This window comes from Scyliorhinus canicula, chromosome 7 (assembly GCF_902713615.1).
Source record: "Scyliorhinus canicula chromosome 7, sScyCan1.1, whole genome shotgun sequence".
Taxonomy (NCBI): Eukaryota; Metazoa; Chordata; class Chondrichthyes; order Carcharhiniformes; family Scyliorhinidae; genus Scyliorhinus; species Scyliorhinus canicula.
In genome coordinates, this window is record NC_052152.1 from 106,970,106 (window position 1) to 106,993,196 (window position 23,091).

The window sequence follows — 23,091 nt, forward strand, 5'->3', positions numbered from 1 at the left end:
GGGTTACAGTGTGTTGTTGCAGGGGGCGGGGCAGGGGATGTGAATGTTCTGCTGGCAAGGAAGGGGCTTGGGCTGAGGGACAGAGGAGGGCGGGGGCTGCCTGGGGATGGACCGGTCGAGGCGCGGATCATGGGCTGGAGGCGCGCCAAACAAAGGGGATGGCTGATTGGCTGAGGGGGGGGTATGCAATGAGCCCCCCAACTCGGCTGATCACCGGGAATTTTCAAGGTTTAATTGGGCCGGTCAAAAGGGCACGTGTGTTCGCGCATCTTGGGGGACTGAAGGCGGACGTGGTAATGTTGCAGGAGACGCACCTTAAGGTAACGAACCAGGTTAGACTGAGGAAAGGTGTTTCATTCGGGACTAGATTCAAAGACTAGAGGGGTCGCGATCCTGATTAATAAGCGGGTGGTGTTTGAGGCGGGTCTCGGACGTAGGAGGTCGGTATATGGTCAGTGGGAACTGGAGGGGGCAACAAGTAGTACTGGTGAATGTATATGTGCTGAATTGGGATAATGTGGAGTTTATAAAGAGGATGCTGGGGAAGATACCGGACCTGGACTCGCACAGGTTGGTCATGGGAGGGGACTTCAATACAGTTACTGTCCCTGGCTTAGACCGGTCAAGCTCGAAAACGGGCAGGCTGCCAGCAATGGCAAAGGAAGTAAGAGGGTTCATGGAGCTGATGGGGGGATGGATCCATGGAGGTTTGGGCAGCTGAGAGCGAAGGACTTCTCCTTCTACTCACATGTGCATAAAGTGTACTCCCTGATTGATTTCTTTATTTTGAGAAGGGTCTTTCTGGCTGGGATAGTGGACACTGGGTATTCGGTGATCACAATCTCAGACCTTGCACCGCACTGGGTTGACCTGCAGGTTAATAAAGATAGTAATCAGCGCCCGCACTGGAGGTTGGATGTGGGACTTTTGGCGAATGAAGAGGTGTGCGAGCGGCGGAGGAAATGCATTCAGAGCTAGCTGCAGGTCAATGACACAGGGGAAACTTTGGTAGCGGTGGTTTGGGAAGCACTGAAGGTGGTGCTAAGGGGGGAGCTGATCTCGATCTGGGCTCATAGGGAGACGGTTGACAGGGCAGAGACGGACAGACTGGTAAAGGAGATATTACAGATCGATAGGAGGTATGTGGAGACCCCAGAGGCAGGGCTCCTGAGGGAACAGCGGAGGCTGCAGGCGGAGTTTAGCTTGCTGACCACAGGGAGGGCGGTGGAGCAGCTGAGAAAGGCGAGGGGGGCGATCTATGAATATGGGCAGAATGCTTACACGGCAGCTTAGAAAGAGGGAGGCAGCCAAGGAGATGGGGAAAGTAAAGGACGGTGGTTGGTGATTCGGTAGGGGTGAATAAGGTGTTTAGAGATTTTTACTGTAGGCTGTACAGGTCGGAACCCCCTACGGGGCCGTTGGGAATGAGGCGCTTCTTGGAGGGGCTGAATTTCCCAACGGTGGACGGAGAGCGGGAAGAAGGGCTGGGGGCCCCAATTGGGCTGGAAGAGATAGTGGAGGGCTTGAAAGCCATGCAGGTGGCTAAGGCCCCGGGTCCGGACGGGTACCCAGTGGAGTTTTACAAAAGGTTCTCGGGGATACTGGGGCCAGTGTTGTTGAGGATCTTCAATGAGGCAAGGGAAAGAGGGGTGCTGCCCCCGACGATGTCACAGGCAATGATTTCGCTGTTTCTTAAGCGGGACAAGAACCCGGAGTTGTGTGGGTCCTACAGGCCGATTTCCCTGCTGAATGTAGATGCCAAGTTGCTGGCCAAAATCTTGTCCTCCAGGATTGAGGAGTGTGTTCCGGACGTTATTGGGTAGGACCAGACGGGGTTTGTTAAGGGTAGGCAGTTGGTGACCAATGTAAGGAGGCTGTTGAACGTGATCATGATGCCCCCGAAAGGTGGGGAAGTGGAGGTAGTGGTCGCAATGGATGCAGAAAAGGCTATTGATCAGGTAGAATGGGATTATCTGTGGGAGGTACTGGAACGGTTCGGATTCGGGCGGGGCTTCATTGACTGGGTCAGGCTCCTGTGGCAAGTGTGTGGACGAACAGGACAACTTCGGACTATTTTAGACTGCACCGGGGGACAAGACAGGGATGCCCCCTTTCCCCACTGTTGTTTGCGCTGGCTATAGAGCCTTTGGCAATTGCTCTGAGAACTTCAAGGGGCTGGAGGGGACTGGTCTGGGAGGGGTGGAGCACAGGGTTTTGCTCTATGCGGATGATCTGCTTCTGTACGTTTCAGCCCCAGTAGAGGGGATGGAGGATATCATGAAGATTTTGAGGGAATTCGGCCGGTTTTCAGGGCATAAGCTAAACATGGATAAGAGTGAGATGTTTGTGGTTCAGGCAGGAGGGCAACTGGGGGAGCTGCCATTTAGGTCAGTAGGATAGTTTTAGGTACCTGGGCATCCAAGTGGCGCAGGAAAGGGACCAGCTGCATAAATTGAATCTGGCCCGGCTAGTGGACCAAATGAAGGACGATTTCTGGAGATGGGACATGTTCCTGTTGTCGCTGGCCGGGAGGGTACAAACGGTGAAAATGAAGGTCCTCCCGAGGTTCCTATTTGTTTTCCAATGTCTCCCCATTTTTATTCCGCGGTCCTTTTTTAAGCGGTCAACAGGGTGATCACGGGCTTCGCCTGGTCGGGCAAGACCCCGCGCGAAAGGAACTTGATGCTCGAGCGGAGTCTGGGAGAGGGTGGGCTGGCGCTCCCAAATTTTAGCAACTATTACTGGATGGCGAACATAGCCATGATCAGGAAGTGGGTTGGGGGGGGCGGAGGGGTCGGCATGGGTGTGTATGGAGGTGACGACTTGTAAGGGCACCAGTCTGGGGGCATTGGTAACTGCGCCTCTGCCGCTCCCGCCGGCGTGGTACTCCACCAGCCCTGTGGTGGTGGCGGCCCTGTTTGGGGCCAGTGGAGGCAGCATGTGGGAGCATTGGTCTAGGCCCCAATTTGTGATAACCACCAGCTTGCCCTGGGAAGTATGGATGGGGGGTTCCGGGTGTGGTGGAGAGCAGGGATTGAGAGGATGGGGGATATGTTCATAGAGGGGAGCTTTCTGAGTATGAGGGTGCTGGAGGAAAGGTTTGGGCTGGCGAGGGGAAACAAATTCAGATATCTGCAGGTGTGGGACTTCCTTCGTAAACAGGTCGCAATCTTCCTGCTCCTACTGCTGAGGGGGATTCAGGAGATTCCCTCTCCTGAATTGCCCATTTCCAGAGGGTGGGTAGGGGCGGGGAGCGTCTCAGACATCTATAAGGAGCTTATGAGGTCGGAGGAGACGCAGACCAAGGATCTGAAGCGTAAGTGGGAGGATGAGCTGGGAGGTGAGATAGAGGATGGTTTATGGGCGGACGCGTTGAATAGAGTCGATGCGTCCGCAACATGTGCCTGGCTCAGCCTGATACAATTTAAGGTTGTGCACCGGGCTCATGTGACTGTGGCCCGGATGAGCAGATTCTTTGGGGTGGAGGACAGGTGCGCAAAATGCGTGGGAGGACCAGGTCGCGGGTGGAGGGGGGAGTAGTTTAGGTTAGAGTAGGGGGGGTAATAAGGATGGGACCTGTATGAAAGGTAAACGGCTTTTGCACTATATTTATGGTTTCATGTATATTGTCTATTCTGTTGTTGTTTTTATACCAAAAATACCTCAATAAAATGTTTATTTAAATAAAAGAAGGTACACAATGTAACTACATAAACACCGGCATCAGGTGAAGCCTACAAGGGTGTAGTGTTAATCAGGTCAATCCATAAGAGGGTCGTTTAGGAGTCTGGTAACAGCGGGGAAGAAGCTGTTTTGAGTCTGTTTGTGTGTGTGTGTTGTCAGACTTTTGTATACCCTGCCTGATAGAAGAAGTTGGAAGAGCGAGTAAGTCGGGTGGGAGGGAGGGTCTTTGATTATGAACAGCAGAGGGGACGTGGGGCATCCCTACTTTGTTACCCGAAATAATGGAAAGTACCCCGAATTTGTATCATTCGTCCGCACACATGCTGTTGGGTCCTTGTATAACAATTTCACCCATGCCACAAACTTAGGCCCAATCGCAAACTTCTCCAACAAATAACTCCACTCTGTCAAACGCCTTCTCTGCATCTAATGCCACCCACCGCTATCTCCAGCTCCCTTCCCTCTGCCGGCGACAGCACCACATTCAGCTGCTGGCGCGCATTTGACAACAACTGCCAGCCCTTGACGAATCCTGTCTGATCCTTCCCCACCACCTTTAGAAGGTGCTTCTCAACCTCTATCGCTCTATAAGCAACGGTATAGTCTTGCGGGGTAAGTCAGAAGGTTGATCCCTGCCGGAGTAAGGGGTGGTTCCTGCTTCGAGCCCCAAATCTACCTGAAGGTCACCTCACTGATTACCAATACAGGGGCTCCAAAGTCCACCTCATCCTGATTTTCTGTCCATCGACCTCTACTGAGAAATTTCTAGAGCCTTAAAAGGGTATGGCCTCTTCCCAGCAAATGCTGCCAAATGTTGTTCTCATTAATAGCACAAACTAGTTGCTCTTGAAGCATGTCTTCCAAAACTGCCCCAAACACGTAAAGTTCAGAGAGCTGGCGCAATTCAGCAATCAAGTTAGCTACAGACTGTTATGTCTTCTGAAAATTACTATGGAATTTAAAACATTGTGCAATTACTGAGGGCTTAGGATTGTGGTGATTCTGAATAAGTATAACTAAAGCCGCAAATGAAATGCTGCCCCGGTTTCCATGGTGTAGCTAAGTTTCTTACTGTCTTGTAAGTCTTCCCCACACACATATTCAGGAGAATTGAGTGCTTTCTCGCCTTGTCTGCGATCCCATTTTCCAAGATGTGGAGATGTCGGTGTTGGACTGGGGTAGGCACAGTAAGAAGTCTTACAACACCCAACAATCCAACAGATTTATTCACAACCGAAAGCTAGTGATTCCAAATAAACCTGTTGGACTTTAACCTGGTGTTGTAAGACTTCTTTACTGTGCCCATTTTCTAAGCAAGTGTTCCAACCTTTCCACATATTCAGTACAGTTCTCGTTCTCTTCCACGAAATCACTGATAGATGTAAACATAGCCATTTTTCTGTGAGCTTGTCTTCTGTTGGTAAAATTATCGAAACTGTATGTTGAACTTGCTGGAACTCTTTATTCTCCCACCAAAAAGATGTGGTAACTTGACCACAAAAAGGTGGTTGAAATACATTAATAAAGTTAATCTTTAATATATAAAAATAATGAAGTTTAAAATAGTTTTGTACTTGTAGAGTAAGAGCCCAATTTCTGGTAACTATGATTTTCATTTAACTTGGTCCCTTTTGAAGCTGGTAGAAAAGTTTCCATTTCATAATTGTGCACTTCTGAGTCATCGTTCCAGACGCAGAATTACATCGTTATAGCCCACTGAGTGATTCATTCCATTATTCTTTTATATATAAACTTGATATGATTTTATATCTTTACAAAGAAGTAAATTTGCATCCTATTTCTGAACCTGAAGATTGTTTCTTTTGCAGTGCTTTAGGGATGCAAATTTAACAAATTGCTGTCGTCTTGGTAAGGCTCAAGACTGGGGAATAACCTGCTGCACTGCAGTTATTTTATTTGCTGCATTTCCCAAATTGGATTTGAGGACCTAATCAGTCCAGTATGACCAGTGTTGGTTTTACTTGTTGGCAGGGAAATAAGACGAGGAAGGTGGTCCTCTGAGTTCACTTGCATGTTTCTGCTGCGACTGTCTTCGTGAGATTAGAATCTGCAGGAATGGAGAATTTGGAGATAACCAGAAATATGACAATTTTTAACTTGTAAAATTAATGGGTACAGAAGCATTTAAACACACTAACCCCAGGAACATAAATAAGAACAATATTGATTGTTTGAATCACTGCCTCAAGTTGATTACTGGGCAGTATGGTAGCATAGTCGTTAGCGCTATGGCTTCACAGCGCCAGGGTCCCAGGTTCAATACCTGGCTTGGGTCACTGTCTGTGTGGAGTCTGCATGTTCTCTCCATGTCTGTGTGGATTTCCTCCGGTGCTCCAGTTTCCTCCCACAAGTCCCGAAAGATGTGCTATTAGGTACTTTGGACATTCTGAATTCTCCCTCTGTGTACCCGAACAGGTGCCGGAATGTGGCGACTAGGGGCTTTTCACAGTAACTTCATTGCGTGTTAATGTAAGCCTGTTTGTGACAATAGATTATTATTATTATAGTTGGAGTGTCGGGTTATGCACAGACTGGATTTACGGTGGCTGTGATGAACCAGATTTAGCAAATGCATATAGGTGAAATTAATGATCTGTGCGAGAGCTTGTTGACAGAAAAATTAAATGCAGTATCCAGAATGTAACATGCTATAATCCTTTTCCAAGCTTCAGCATTGACTTCAGCTCGCAAACCAACCAGATTGTAGCACAGAGCAAACTGTTGTTGGCTTCAGTTAACAGACCAATAAAAGTAAAATATAGACAGACCGGTATTTTTATATGGTAAATATAAAACTTTCTTTGAACAGGAAATATTTCCTATCATATGATGATGCAGGACAATACTTTTCCTGCCTCGTCCTTTTTTTTAATGTCCATAGTAAAGTAATATTTTATTTGAATTAATTTTAGCAGTCTGATCAAAACTATTTCCCAACATGTGACTGACATTTTGTATTTAAACCCAGTTAATTATAGCAAGGTCTATTCTACCAGCACGGTAACATCGTGGTTAGCAAGGTTGCTTCACAACTTCAGGGTCCCAGGTTCGATTCCCAGCTTGGGTCACTGTCTGTGAAAAGTCTGCAGGTTCTCCCCGTGTGTGCGTGGGTTTCTTCCAGGTGCTCCGGTTTCCTCCCACAGTCCAAAGATGTGCAGGTTAGGTGGATTGGCCATGCTAAATTGCCCTTGTCCAATAAGGTTAAGTGGGGGTTACGGGAAAGAGCGTGGGCTTGAGTAGGGTGCTCTTTGTAAGGGCTGGTGCAGACTCGATGGGCCGAATAGCAACCTCCTGCACTGTAAATTCTGATTCTGTGATATCCATTGCTGCTTACTTTTTTTAAAAAATGTATTTTATTACAAATGTGCATAAAAAGAACAGTAACATCCAACAACACACTCAACAACCTCACAATCCACAGTTTTTCCAATTTGTACTCCCTATACCCCCCCCCCCCCAAAACCCCTGCGACAGACAATTCCTGAGACATTGTCATGAACCAACCCCATCGTGCTTCAAAGCCCTCTTCCGACCCCCTCAAGTCAAATTTGATCTTTTCCAATTGTAAAAAATCTCACAGGCCCCCCCAACCAGGTCGCCACCCCCAGTGGCGTATCCGGCCTCCAATTCAACGCGATCCTTCGCCGGACAATTTAGAGGTGAGAAGGCGACAATGTCGGCCCCCTTCCCCTCTATCAGCTCCTGCATAGCTTTTTGCTTTTAACAGGCTAATGACCATAATGTAGATACCAGATTTTCTATTGTACTGCTCAGTTTAAGTTGGGCTGTTCCCTGTTTTGTACCATGTAAAGCAGAGTGCATCTTTCTGCAGAACCTTCGTCTGTAAGTAAGTACAAAAGTTAATTGTTTTAATTAAGTTGATACTGAGGTTCACATATTGGCTAATACTCCTTGAATGCATCCTATAGACAAACGGTTATTGTTTCTCTGTAAGTTGAATAAAAATTAATGATTTGGACTTGGAAACCAATAACACTCATTATGGGCTAGGTATAACTAAAGCAATACAGAAGGTATTGGAAAAGTTGCAGACTGGATCATAGAATCATAGAATTTACAGTGCAGAAAGAGGCTATTGGGCCCATCGAGTCTGCACCAGCCCTTGGAAAGAGCACTCTCCCCAAGCCCACACCACCTCCCCATCCCCATAACCAAGCAACCCCACCAAACTTTTTTGGACACTGAGCAATTTAGCATAGTCAATCCACCTAACCTGCACATTTTTGGACTGTGGGAGGCAAACACTGGGAGAACGTGCGGACTCCGCACAGACAGTGACCCAAGCCGGAAATCGAACCTGGGACCCTGGAGCTGTGAAGCAATTGTGTTAACCACTGTGTTATCGTGCTGCCTTTTGGATAGTTAAGTGGAAAATCAAATTTAAAATGGATGTGTGTGAAGCAATTGCACTTCAGTCTGAAAACAATCAACCTCACCTGAACCTTTAAAAATAGATTGAATTGGGTCAAAGATTAAAGAGATCACCTGAAAACAGTAAAATTATTAAAAGCAGCATCAGAGATAAGTAAAGCAATTAATTCAGGCTGCACGGTTCTCGTCTCCATACTGTAAAAAGGATATGGGAGAAAGTGCAAAAAATATTATTACAACGGTGGTACCAAGAACTGAGGTTGGGCAGGATTTACAGATGGTGGAGTTTCCTACCCCACCACTTGAAGAGTTGGGAAATACATCCCTGCTGATACCGGCTACCCGACGACCATTTAACGTGCGATGAACATTAATTGACCAAGGGTGAGACCGCTGCCCCTATATGAGGAAGAACATAGAATTTCTACAGTGCAGAAGGAGGCCATTCGACCCATCGAGTCTGCACCAAAAGAGCTAAAAGTCCCACCTTCGAGAGTTGTCGACGAATCTGATTAGCCAGAAGTTCTGTATTCCCAGCAGTGTCCACAGCCAGCCTCTGGAAAAGAAGAGCTTATAGCAGGAAGACCTAAGTTTGGGTTATTGGCAGGCCCTAGCAAGGGCATGAGGAGTTTTGGGGCTGGGTTTTTGATTTCAGAGGGGTGGTTAAATGAGGATTATGACCTTTCTGGGGGGGTGGGGGGGGGGGGGGTGTTGCTACTGAGCCAAATATGTCCTTCGTTTGATCCCCTTTTCTCTTCACTATTAGCCTGTTGAAAGGAGGGTGATATAATGATCTTTATCGTCACAAGTAGGCTTACATTAACACTGCAATGAAGTTACTGTGAAAAGCTACTAGTCACCACATTCCATCGCCTGTTCGGGTACACAGAAGGAGAATTCAGAATGTCCAAATTACATAACAGGACGTCTTTCGGGACTTGTGGGAGGAAACCCACGCAGACACAGGGAGAACGTACAGACTCTATGAAAATGCTCTCGTTTTTATTGGTGTCTCGGGGTGAGGGAGACCAATGTAACATAGGATTTTATATTCACTACTTTTGTTTCCAAAGCTTTTATGTGGGACAAAAAAAAACTTTCAGGACTATTGTACTTCTAGTTCAGAAAGGCTAGGAGGCAGTTATGCAGGCATGCTTTCTTCCTTTATGTTTAAAGGATATGCATGCCTGAATGCCTTCCTAAATTATCCAAAGGCTGCAGTTCACCTAGTCCTGAGTGCTGTGCTCCATATAGCTGTGGAAGTAAGTCCTGGAATGGATGGGAAGTGGCTATTTTTGTTGTTTTGAATTAAAGAATAAAGTTGCTGCAGATATAGCTTCTTTGTGCAGTGTCTAACCCAGGGGTGGGCAAACTACGGCCCACGGGCCGCATGCGGCCCGCCAAAGGTCTTTATGCGGCCCACCAAGATCAAGTCATAAAAAAATAAAATAAAAAATAAATAAATAAAATAAATTTTAAAAAGGTTAATGGGGGGGGGGAAAGTTGGGTTACTGGTATAGGGTGGATACGTTGACTTGAGTAGGGTGATCATTGCTTGGCACAACATGTGTTTCATGTGAAGTTTCTACTTTAAAGTATTAATTAATAAAAATTAATTGCTTTTTTTTCTTTAAACTGAGTTACTTTGTTTTTCAAATAAATGTGTTTCATGTAAAGTTTCTACTTTAAAATATTAATTAATAAAAATTAATTGCTTTTTTTTCTTTAAAAACCTTTTATTTTGGCTATTTCAAATATTAATTATTTTACTTAATGTACTATGCGGCCCTTTAAAATTGTGAATTTCTGAATGTGGCCCTTGCACGGAAAAGTTTGCCCACCCCTGGTCTAACCCCAGGATGTTGATCACAAGGTATTTAATGTCTTAAAATGTAATCTCAAAGAGATTTTCATCTAGTGCTATTTCATTGACCTTTATCCATAACTTTTTAGTCCTCAATTCATTTTTTTACCAATTAAGGGGCAATAGCAATTTAGCGTGGCCAATCCACCTACCCTACACATCTTTAGGTTGTGGGGGCGAAACCTACACAAACACGGGGAGAATGTGCAAACTATCCATACCTTTTTTAATGTTTTTCTTCTATTAGTTTTCCACCTCCGTTTCGAATTTATATCCTTTCTGGATATGTTTTCTGCCCATTCTCTCAACAACTGACTCCCATAAACTTCAATCCAAAGATTAGGCAAAATCTTGTTATGCACCAAGTTCCCCGCATCCGAGAGACATCTTCTCATGAACCTACACTAGTTCCCCCAGTTCCTCATATTTAAAATTTCAATGACAGTTTCCCATCTGCATTGAGCAGCACATCCCACTACTGAGCTCTCCATTCCAGACCCCAATCTTTCATATACTCTCTCTCTCTCTCTCTCTCTCTCTCTCTCGTCCCATTGGTAGTCTTTGAGCTGCCTGGACTACATGCTGTGGTATGTCTTCTCTTAAATCCTTCTGCCTCTCAACCTTTCTCATGTTCTTTGAGATGTTCCTTAAAACCCACCTCTTCCACCAATGTTTTTGTACCTCCCCTAATATTTTCTCAAGCTTGACCTCTATTTTTGATTATCTCTGTAAAATATTTTGAGATGCCATTGTGTGTTACAAATGGTTTATATATACAGTTGTTCTCAGGATATCACAGGGATCAGTGCTAGGACCCCAGCTATTCACAATATAAATGATTTAGTTGGGGGAGGGGGGGGGGGGGGGGGTGAGCTGTGAGGAGTCAAAATCAGCTTTGTTTTATGAAGTCAAATCATGTTTGACTAATTTGCTAGATGTAACAAGCAAAGTGTATATTGAGGGTCCTGTACATGTAATGTATCTGGACTTCTGGAAGGCGTTTGATAAGGTACCGCGCAGAAGGTTAATTCACAAGGTTAGATCACATGGGATTACGGGTAATTTATTAGCTTGAATAGAAGACTGACTGACAGACAAGACAAAATTGGGATAAATGGGTCTTTCTCTGGAGGGCACGATGTAACCAGTGGGGTGCCACAGAGTTCAGTATTTGGGCACCAGCTATTTACAATCTATATAAACGACTTGAAAACAGGGATAGAAGGTTCTAAAGCCACATTTGCAGATGACATACAATTAGGTTGGACAGTAAGTTGCAATGAGGAAATAAGAACCTTGCAAATGGATATAAATAGGTTCGGAGAGTGGGCCAAATGTGACAGATGGAGTTTAATGTTGGTAAGTGTGAGGTCATGCATTTTGGTCCGAAAAATGGGAAGGCAGCTTATTATTTAAATGGGGAGAGACTTTGGAGTGCTCCATTGCAGAGGAATCTGCCGGTCCTCATTGAGTTACAGAAAACTAGCCTGCAGGTATAGCAGATAATAAAACTGATGAAATGTTGGCATTTATAGCTGAAGCAATCAAGTATAAAGGTAAGGACGTGTTGCAACTCTACAAGGCATTGGTGAGACCTCACCTGGACTATTTTTCACAGATTTGGTCCCCTTATTTGAGGAAAGATGAAGTGGCATTGGAGACATTTCAGAGGAGGTTCACTAGGTTGATTCCAGAGATGGGTTTGTCGTATGAAGAGTGATTGAACAGTTTAGGCCTATACTCTCTCAAGTTTAGAGGAATGAGGGCAGAGATCAAGTTGAGATATAAAAGATGGGCCTTCTAGAACAAGAGGTCATAGATTTAAGATAAGAGGTACATGCCCATAACGCTATTGAATAAGAGCGTGAAGGTGTTGGCTAAGTTGGTGGCGGGGAGGATGGAAAGATGCATTCGTTTGCAGAGGATCAAACGGGCTTCGTGAAGGGCAGGCAACTCCCGAGTAATATTAGACGGTTATTGCATGTGATCACGATCCCGTTGAAGGGACAGGTACCGGAGGTAGTTGTATCCATGGACTCTGAAAAGGACGTTGATCGGATGGATTGGCAGTACCTGTTCGAGGTCCTGGGAAGGTTTGAGCCAAAGTTTGTGGCATGGATGCGTCTATTGTGTGTGGCTCCAGTGGCGAGTGTATGGACCAATGAGATGAGCTCACGGAGTTTAAGGTTGTATGGGGGAACGAGGCAGGTGTGTCCACTGTCGCCGCAGCTGTTTGCACTCGCAATAGAACCCTTGGCGATTGCCCTTAGGAGGTCAGCAGAGTGGTAGGGGATTTGGAGGGGGAGTCAGGAGCTCTGGGTGTCACTTTATGTGGACGACTTTCTGTTGTATGCCGGACCCACTGGAGAGTTTGGGAGGATTATGAGCCTATTAGGGAGGTTTGGGGCTTTCTCGCGTCTTAAGTTGAAAGTGGGGAACCGTGAGGTGTTCATGGTGAATGAGTCGGGTTCTGGAGCTAATTTAGGAGGGTTGCCATATAGTGTATCTGGGGATCCAAGTGACTGGGCAGTGGGCAACATTGTACACGTGGAACTTAACAAAGTTTGGTGGAGAATTTAAAGGAGGTTTTTAGGAGGTGGGATACACTGCACCTGACGCTGGTGGGAAGGACTCAAGTGGTGAAAATGAATGTCCTGCCAAAATTCCCATTTATATTCCAGACACACCCAATTTTTATTCGAAGTCCCTTTTTCGGAGTTTGGACGCAGTCATTTCAGAGTATATGGGCCAGGAAGATGCCAAGGGTGAAAAGGCCCCTGCTACAGAGGCAGAAGGGGAGGGGGGGGTTACCGAACCTGTTGCACTACTATTGGGCAGCGAATGTGGAGAAAGTGAGGCGATGGTGGGAAGGAGAGGGGTTAGGATGGAGAACGATTCTTGCAGGGGGTCCAGCCTGAGGGCCATGGTGATGGCGGCGTTCCTACTAGCACGGAGGAGATACACTGAGGGCCCGATGGTGCAGTCCATGATTGGTGTGTTAGAGAGGTGCGGTTGGTGAGAGGGAGAGACTTGTGTTTGGAAGAAAGGTTCGCAAGTCTAGAGGAGTAGTGGGAGAGGGTAGAGCTCCCGAAGGAATGTGAATTTAGGTACTTACAAGTAAGGGACTTTGCACAGAAAGTGTGGAAAGGGTTTCCCAGTCTGCCGAAGTATGCCCTATTCGAACGGTTGCTGCTTCCAGACATGGAAGGAGGGGGCAGGGTTGGGGACATATAATGGGTGACTGGGGGAGCAGGGGGGAATAAGTGGTCAGAATCAAAGAGAGTTGGGAAGAGGAGTTAGGAGGGTGGGAATTCATTGGGGGAGTGTGTAGTGAGGCACTGCGCAGGGTGAATTCAACATTGTGCGAGGACTGTTTAAGGTGGTACTCGAGGTGCACATGACTCGGGCAAGGATGAGTGGGTTTGTCCAGGGGGTGGCAAAGTGAGAAGTATGGGCGAGGACCGGCGAACCACACGCATATGTTCTGGGGCTGTGAGAAGTTAGAGAGATACTGGGCAGGAGTGTTTGGGACGCTAGCACAAATTATGGGGGTGGAGCTCGGGCCAGACCTGACGGTGGCAATTTTGGGGATATCAGAAATGCCAGAGCTGATGGAGGGGAAGAAGGCCAACATCGTTACCTTCGCCTCTCTGGTTGTCTGGCAAAGAATTTTGCTGGAATGGCAGCCGACTACGCTGCCAGGTACAATTTAGTGAGTAGGATTATGCCAGATGGTTGCTTGAGCTGTCTGTGGGACAACTCTCCCAATTTTGGCAAAAGTCCCAGATGTTAGTGGGGAAGACAAATGGACAGGGTAGACAGGGCAGGTTGCCTATAGTTTCTGATGCTTAGGTTGGTAGTGATGTGGATTCTGGTTTATTGTACAACTTTTCTGTGGCTGTTTGATGTAACTGTGTGGCTTACTAGGCCATTTCAGAAGGCACAGTCAATCACATTGCTGTTGCTTAGACCCAGTCAGGATAGCAGATTTTCTTCTCTGCAGGACAGTAATGAACAGATGGATTTTTACAGAAATCTCATAGTTTCATAGTTGTCATCGCTGAGAATCTTTTCATTCCAAAGTTATTAATTAATTAAATTTAATTTCTCCCAGCTGCTGTGGTTAAATTCGAACTTGTGTCCCCTGAGCATTAGTCCAAACAAAATCAACTATTATGCCCGCTTCTATTTATTTATTTATTGACAAGGGAACAGCAGCAACTTATTCAACTAAAGAAGTGAAATATTTATGATGTCCATGCCATCCTCAAGGAGTAATTAAACCATTTAATGTCTCAGTTCTATTTACAACATTGACATAACATTAGTATCTCATCAGTTCCATAACCAAGAATACAGTTGTGTTAATACAAGTTCAATTCAAGTTTAACATCACTCCTCGACTTTTCAATTCCTTCCCTCCAGAAATGAACCTGTGCCTAGTTTGCTTTGTTTTTTTTCTTTGAAAATGTTTTTATTGAAGTTTTTCATTTTATACACTGTTCAATTGTGCATCAGGCTCAATACACAAGACATTTGCCTTGGTATTGACCCCTCCTCCTCCTCCATGGTACCCACTCCCCGCACCCACCTTTTATTGTTTTAAGATCTTTTCTTTGATCACTCATTATACAGTGGGCAATTGGTACCTTCCCCTCCCCCTTTGGCTTCACCCCTTCACCCCTCCCCCATCTTATTTTGGTGTTTCTTTGGAGGGTTCGTTCTGTATGGCCTTGCTTTAAGCCCCCTGACATCTATTTCAGCCATTCTCCAGCCTCCCCCTCTTCTCTCCCTGGCATCCCCTTCCCCTCCCTGTCTGTTCCGTGCAGTCTCGTTGGCTCCCGTGACCCCCACGCTGTTGGCTTCGAACAGCTCCTGGAACAAGTTGGTGAAGCGTGGAGGCCATCAAATTTAATCTTGTCCAGGTGGAGAATTTCCGACAGGTCCGCCAGCTGTGGGTGTTTCTGCTGATCGGCAGCTGAACAGGATTCTTCGACGGGCAATTAAGGAAGCAAAGGCAAGGGCAGCAGCTCGTCCTATGAATGGTTTTGGCTGGTCCATTACCCAGAAGACTGCTTCCTTGGACACGGCTCCACTCTCACCCCCACAACCTTGAACATTGCTTCTAAGAAGGCTGTCCAGAACCCAACAAGTCTGGGGCATGCCCAGAACGTGAAGGTGTGGTTGGCCAGGCCTCCCTGGCACCGTTAACATTTATCCTCCACCTCCGGGAAGAACCTGCTCATTAGGGTTCTTGTCAGGCGCAATCTGTGCATCACTTTCAGTTGCATGAGGCTTAGCCTTGCGCATGACGAGGCGGAGTTGACCCTGTTCAGTGCTGTTTGCTTCATTTTTTGAAAAAAGTAACTTATTGACTTGCCTCACTACTTTCAGTGGTTTGTCTTTCTGTGCCCCGAGATCACGCTGTTCCTGTACCCCAGTTAGACACTTCTATTCCAAAGATCACCTCTATATTCTGACACCAATATATACTTATTGAAGGATTGATGAGAGAACAGCAGAGAAAAACCAGTGAAAACAAGATCAGCATGAGCAAATAACTCATTTTATATTAACCACTGTATTATTGTCCCCCTACATTACTAAGAGAACATTTAGCCAGAATCACCTTTCAACAAATTTGATTTGTGGGAAGAGACCATCATCTGTGGAAGAAGCTAGTTTGATGAACTAAATGACTCAACCGCCCACCACCAGCACCCCACAACCTCATTTAGTGCTTTACATTCTCAGCTATATAAGACATTAGTTGCAGTGCCAAGTCTGACTCAAAATTCTGCAAGGAACTTTGAACTACATTGTAATTTTCCTCTTTAAATAACATACGCAGCCAAAGAATGAGCAAGACCTAGCTAATAACATGCACTATTATTTTAAACACTTCTTCAATAGACAGCCTGCCACCTGAATTTGAAGCTTTATTGTTTGGAATTAGTACTACTTAGTGTTAATTTTGCTTTATTTTGCTTGTTGATTGCTTTACCACAAGCAAAAGCTCACCTGTGAACAAATTGATTTGGCAATTTTGAAGGTTTAATTTATTTAAGCTTTGAGTTATCCAATATTGTCAAGAAACTAGACTTTCAAACTTGAGTAGTTTATCAATTATTTTGAAATCTTCTGTTGTCTGGTCTAATGGCCACATTTTCATGCAGTTATAATTGTTTTAAAAATAGTACTATACCAATACCAGACTTTTGACTTTGTTACTATATATTTCATGAAATAGGGAAAGAAGGATGTTACACAGATCTTCAACAACATTTTGCGGAGACAGATTGGTACTCGCACCCCAACAGTGGAATATATATGTTCCCATGAGCAAATCTTGTTTATGCTGTTGAAAGGGTATGTATTATCAAGTGTTTTAAAATAATTTAATATAATGTAAATGCTGAACACCTGCTTCGGAAATATAATGTGGTCTGAGTGTCTTGAGTTTTTGTAATAAGAATGAGGTTGATGTTAAGAACAAAAACTAATATTTTACATCAGACAGTATTTTATAACAGAAACCTGTTGTCAAAGAGGCCCTTATTTAGAAACTGTGCAAAATAGTCTCAATTTACTTTTGAGATTTTGTAAGATGGTGTGAATCTGCCACCTAATCACACTGGAAAATTCGCTGACAGGTACTGATAATAATGCAGATCATGCATTTATCTTTTGCTTTGCATTGTGTTACACTGTTTGATTCAAATCATAATGGATTACCCTTCTATTAATTTTTCTTAAACAAAAAACCTTTAAATTTCATTTAGAGTACCCAATTCTTATTATTATTTTTCCCAATTAAGGGGCAATTTAGCGTGGCCAATCCACATAACCTGCATATCTTTGGGTTGTGGGGGTGAAACCCACGCAGGCATGGGGAGAATGTGCAATTCCACAAGGACAGTGACCCAAGACCAGGATTCAAACCCAGGTCCTCCGCACTGTAGTCCCAGTGCTAACCACTGCGCCATGTGCCGCCCACCTTTGAATGATTTAACAGCCATCTGTTATATAATTTAAGTCCATAATCAACCTAAGCCATATGATAACATATAACCCCCCCCCCCCACACTCGCACTCGCTTATAATGGCCGTCTTGGTATGGCCAAGAAAATATTTTTAGGATTAGGCAGTGGCTCAATTGTATTGTCACTGGATTAGTAATCCAGAGACCCAGGGCAAGATCTGGGCACCCGGATTTGAATCCCGGCATGGCAGATGGGGAAATTTGAATTCAATAAAAGTCTAGTGATGACCATGGAATTCATTGTCTTTTTAAAAAATCTATTTTATTGGGATTTAATTTCTTCATTAAACACAAACAGATTTACAATGCAACACTGTACAAATCAAGAAGTAATGCAAATTTGGGGCAGCATGGTAGCGCAGTGGTTAGCATTGCTGCCTCACGGCGCCGAGATCCCAGTTTCGATCCCGGCTCTTGGTCACTGTGTGGAGTTTGCACATTCTCCCCGTGTTTGTGTGGGTTTCACTCCCACAATCCAAAGATGTGCAGGGTAGATAAATTGCCCCCTAATTAGACAAATTGAATTGGGTACTCTAAATTTATTTCTTAAAAAAGAATTAATGCAAATTGAAGAACAAAAGAAAATGCTTCCAGTAATACAAAACAAAGAAAAAGCAAATAACTTGAACTCTATCCCTAAACAACTGACAGTGACTAGCATTTTGAAAAAGGAAATAAACAGTTGCCATCTCCGATAGAACCTCTCAACAGAGCCCTTAATAGTAAATTTAATTTTCTCCAGATGTGAAAAGGACATTAAGTCCCCTAACCAGTCAAAGGCACTAGGCGGAGTGGAAGACCTCCAACCGAGCAGTATCCGCCTCTGTGCTATCAATGAGGGAAAGTCAACAATGTCCGCCCGCCTCTATCCCAAGGTAAATTGCCGGAGAGTTCAAAACCCCAAATAGGGTGACCAGTGGGCATGTCTGTGAATTTAATCGGAGAATATTAGACATAGTCTAAAAAAAAAGAAGCCCAAACGTTGGCTAGTCTAGGGCAGGACCATAATATATGCATGTGATCTGCAGGAGCAAGCGAACAGCGATCGATCACATGTGTTCTCAACATTAGGGGGAAACCCGCTCAGCCTGGCCTTAATCAAGTGTAGCCTATGTTGCACTTTGAACTGCATTAGGCTCAGCCATGCACATGAGGCAGTGGAGTTGACCCTGTATCGGGCCTCTCTCCAAACCTCACTTGAATATAGGGCCCAGTTCACACTCCTATTGCACCCTCGCCCTGGCAACTGCTCGGCCCAAGATCTCAAGAAACTGCAGAGTATGGTGAACTCAGCCCAAAGCATCACACAAGCTTGCCATCCTCCCATTGATTCTGTCTACACCTCCCGCTGCCTCAGGAAGGCAAACAGCATTATCAGAGACCCCTCCCACTCGGGCTTTGCTCTCTTCCAGACACTTCCATCAGGCAGAAGATACAGAAGTCTGAAGACCCGCACGTCCAGCCTGAGGAACAGCTTCTTCCCCACAGCTACAAGACTCCTCAACGATTCTCCCTCGGACTGATCTGTTCCCTGTAATAACACTATTCAATGACTCCCTAGGCTGCATGATCATGTGTTTGCTTTGTTTGGCCCCTTGTTCCGCACTAACCAATCACTATTTGTCGATGTACTATATGTTAATTTACTCTGTCGATTATTCTTTTTTGTCTACTGTGTACGTTCCCTTGGCCTCAGAAAAATACTTTTCACTGTACTTCGGTACATGTGACAAATCAAATCAGTGGAAAGGGATCAGATGAGAGAATATTTATTTAGAACTGAAATAATCTCCCTGCCTAGCCAGTCCGAGGAAAGAATCCTCGTCAGTAAGGTTGAAGGTGGAGCCAGGAGAAAGGAAGGAAAAGCCAAACGGGTGAAATCGCAAACTTGAAATAACGGAAAAGACTAGAGTTGGGTACTTTCAATTTCTCCTTTAATTTCTTAAAGCTAGCAAACCTCCCCTCAACGAACAGGTTACCAAAGTGCTCGAGTCCCTTCAGTTTTCAGAAGCTAAAGGTTGAGTCCAGCCCTGAAAGTAAGAAAAGGTGGAGGGGCCAGTGAGGACAAAGTCGGGAGTTTAAATTGTTGTAGGAACTGTTTCTAGATCCTAAGGGAGAAGACTATCTCCGACCGGGTACAAGGAAAATCTAGCAGGAGAAAAGGTAAATGGCGCAGTAACTGCGGCTGGGAGAATGGATGTAGTGCAAGAATGAGCCTCCATTTGGCCAGTTTGAATCAGGATCGCTGATTAACAGTGAGAGTTTTTGGGTATTGGTGGCCCAGTAATAAGACAAGAAGTTTGGAAAGACCAAGCCCATATCTGTCTTTCCCTCTGGAGCCCAGATAAAGGCAGGTATCAATGTATTAACCTTGATAAGAAAGGATTTGCGCAGGAAAACGGGGAGGCATTCAAAGAAAAATCTGGAGAGTATGTTCATTTTTATTGTTTAAATGCTCCCACCCAGCCAAAGGCAAAGGAAAGTTGTTCCATCTCTGTAGGTCAGTCTTAACATTGTTGATCAGACTGGAATAATTAAATTTGCGAAATGAGACCCAATTATGGGCCACCTGACCCCAAATTAACACAAACCTGTACTGGAGAGGCAAACGGGTAACGTGCCAAAATGAGCTTGTCTCCCGGGGGGGTTGACTTAATTTATAGTCGGAGGAGGAATTGAAAGTATTAAGTGTCTTCATTATGCCACTGGTGGAGGGATTTGGGTCTGTAATATGTAAAAAATAAGTAATCTGCTTAAAGAGATTACCCATATTCCACCCCATCCCGATCAACACCCTTTGATTGATTGGAAACTGTCAAGACTGAGGCGGTATTGCTAGGGTGAATAAAAGTGGAGAGAATGGAAAGACCTGCCTCTTGCCCCTACTCAAGGGGAAATAGTCAGAATATAAAGTGTTCATGTGAATGCAGATAGTAGGGACATTGTATAGCAAACAGATCCATGAAACATATTTTTGGCCAAATCTGAATTTTCCAAAAATTTCAAGCAAATAGCCCCATTCTACCCTGTCATCTGCTTTCTCTGCATCTAAAAATACTATCACTTCTGGCTCGGGCACAGGAGAGGGGGAATGTATAAGCTTTAAAAGGCGATGTATATTAGCTGATAACTAACGGCCATTTACAAAGACTGGTTGGTCCTCTAAATTATGCTTGGAAGGCATGGTACCAACCGGAGTGGCGGAACCTTAGCAAGCAGCTTAACATTTGTTTTGTGCCAAATGGGTCAGTGTGAACCTCATTTGGTTGGGTCCTTGTCCTTCTTAAGGGACAAGGAAAGAGGCATGAGCGAGTGTTGGATGCAATGAACCGCGGGGTAAAAGTCAATAAACATATCTAATAGCAAAGATTTAAGTTGGTCTGAGAATTTCTTATAAAACTTATAAAATTCAAAATGGCAGGCAATTACTCATGAGGTACCACAAAGATCAGTGCTAGGACCCCAGCTACTCACAATCAATATTACTAGTTTAGATGAGGGAACAAAATGTAATATCCAATTTCATAGATGACACCAAGTTGGGTGGGAAGCTAAACTGTGAGAAGGATGCAGAGATCCTTCAATGTGATTTGGACAAGGTGAGTGAGTGGCCAAATGAATGGCAGATGCAGTATAATTTGGAGAAATGCGAGGTTATCCACTTGGGTAGCAAAAACGAGAAAGCAGACTATTATCTGAATGCCCATAAATTAGGAGAGGGGAATGTGCCATGAGACCTGGGTGTCCTTGTACACTAATCACTGAACGTAAGCATGCAGGTACAGCAGGCGGTAAAGAAGGCAAATGGTATGTTGCCCTCCATAGCGAGAGGATTTAAGCACGAGGAACAGGGATGTCTTGCTGCAATTTTACAGGACCTTGGTGAGGCCATACCTGGAATATTGTGTGCAGTTTTGGTTGCCTTATCTGAGGAAGGATGTTCTTGCTCTCTTCAGCGAAGTTTACCAGACTGATTCCTGGGATGGCGGGAAGAATGAGGGGGAATCTCATAGAAACCTACAAAATTCTAACAGGATCCATGGTGGTGCAGTGGTTAGCACTGCTGCCTCAGCATCAGGGACCTGGTTTCAATCCTGGCCCCGGATCATTGTCTGTGTGGAGTTTGCACATTCTCCCGTGTATGCGTGGTTCTTACCCCCACAACCCAAAAAGATGTATAGGGTAGGTGGATTGGCCGCACTAAATTGCCCCTTTTTGGGGGGGGGGGAAACAATTGGGTACTCTAAATTAAGGAAAGAAAAGGAAGTAGTTGAGGCCAAAACATTATGTTTTCAAGAAACAGTTAGATAAGAGCACCTCGGGGATCAAAGGATATGGGGGGAAAGTGGGTTTAGGCTATTGAGTTGGATGATCAACCACGATTATAATGAATGGTGGAGCAGGCTTGAAGGGCCCAATGGCCTCCTCCTCCTCCTGTTTTCTGTGTTTCTAGGAAACCCATCCAGGCCAGACGCCTTACCAGCTTTCTTAAGACAAATGCATTTTAAAATCTCGTTGGGGCGTAACTGGGAGTCTCACTCGCAACTCTTACTTTTTCAACAGATGGGATGGGCAGGTTGTCAAGAAACTTAGCCATGATTGCCTTGTCTGCAGGTGACTCAGACATACAGGTCACAGTAGTAGGGTGTAAAAGCTACATTGACCTGCAGAAGGTTGGAAAAGAAATTGTCCCCGAGTTGAGTATCTAGGAGATTTCATGTGAGACCAACTGCCGTTTCAGTTGATGAGCTAAAAGACACTTGGCCTCCCCATATTCATAGAGAGTACCCCGGCGCGCTTGAACAGACTTACAGCCTTATTGGTGGTCAGTATATCAAACTGGATCTGCAACTTTTGTATGCTTGCATATAATCGAGTGAGCACTGGTGATCTGCCTATAAAATGGAGTCCACGAACCTCTGCTGTTTTAATTTCTTCATATTTAGCAATAAGAAATAATTTCCCCCCCCCCCCCCCACTTAAGAGCCTCCCACAACATGGAAGGGGAGTTGGAATCGGACCTATTCAATTTAATGTAATTATCAATAGAGGTGGACAAGCTACCTAAACATTTTTAATGAGCCAATAAAGTAGTATCCAACCTCCAGGGTGGACATTGGGTGGGGCCAGATTCCAATAACCGATCCACAAAGTGTAGGATATGGTCACAGATTCCAATTGCTGAGTGCTCAGCCACCATAACCCATGGAGGAGAGCCAAAGTGGAAAAAAATCAATGCGAGAGTATACATGGTGAACACGAGAAAGAAAGAAGTTCCTGTCATTTGGATACAATAAATCCCAAGTGTCTACCCATCCCATTTGAGCCATGATGAAGAGACAACCCTGGCCACCCCCAACACAAAAGATTTGTGTTTTGATCAATCCAATTTTGGGTCTAAAACATGGTTCAGGTCGCCTCCCAAATAAAACTGTGTGTCGGGTTGGGGAGGGAGCACAACAAAAACTTGATTAAATTTGTATCATCCCAATTAGGGGCATAGGCATTGACCAGAACTACAGGGGTATTCAATAGGGAGCCGCATACAGTTACATATCGATCATTTGGGTCAGCCGCAATCTGGAATGAGGAGAATTGGACTTTTTTATTGATTAAAATCACCGTGCCCCTGGCCCTGCCTTTAAAATTAGACTGAAACACTTTCCCAGCCCATTGCACAACCTGGTCTAATTTTTAATGCGTAAATGGGTTGCTGGCAAAAAGAAAAATCTGAATTTAGGCTCTTAAGATGTGCGAATGCTCTCGATCGTTTTACAGGGCGTTCAAACCCCCAATGTTTCAGGTGATCAGTCAGTTTGGAGGTCTCTCACCAACCCACAAACCGGATTGCCAAGGAGGGATGTTAAACAAAGGACATGGAGAAGATCAACGCAAGATGGCCATGAAATCACTGCTGATTGTTGTAAAAATCCATCTGGTTCACTAAATGTCCTTTCGGGAAGGAAATATTCCATCCTTACCTGGTCTGGCCTACATGTGACTCCTGATCCACAGAAATGTGGTTGACTCTCAAATGCCTTCTGAAATGGAGTGCAATGGGGACGGGCAATAAATGCTAGTGCAGCAA

The 23,091-nt window shown here is 44.9% G+C and overlaps 1 protein-coding gene across 2 annotated transcripts in view; it reads left to right on the top strand.

Annotated features, from left to right (window-relative positions):
• Positions 1–23,091, top strand: part of cab39l (calcium binding protein 39-like) — a 138,297-nt gene that overhangs the window by 83,810 nt on the left and 31,396 nt on the right. For both annotated transcript variants that reach the window (XM_038802617.1, XM_038802618.1), the window contains one exon: positions 16,212–16,330. In XM_038802617.1, coding sequence (XP_038658545.1) covers positions 16,212–16,330 — 119 coding nt within the window. The remainder of the gene's footprint in view (positions 1–16,211; positions 16,331–23,091) is intronic.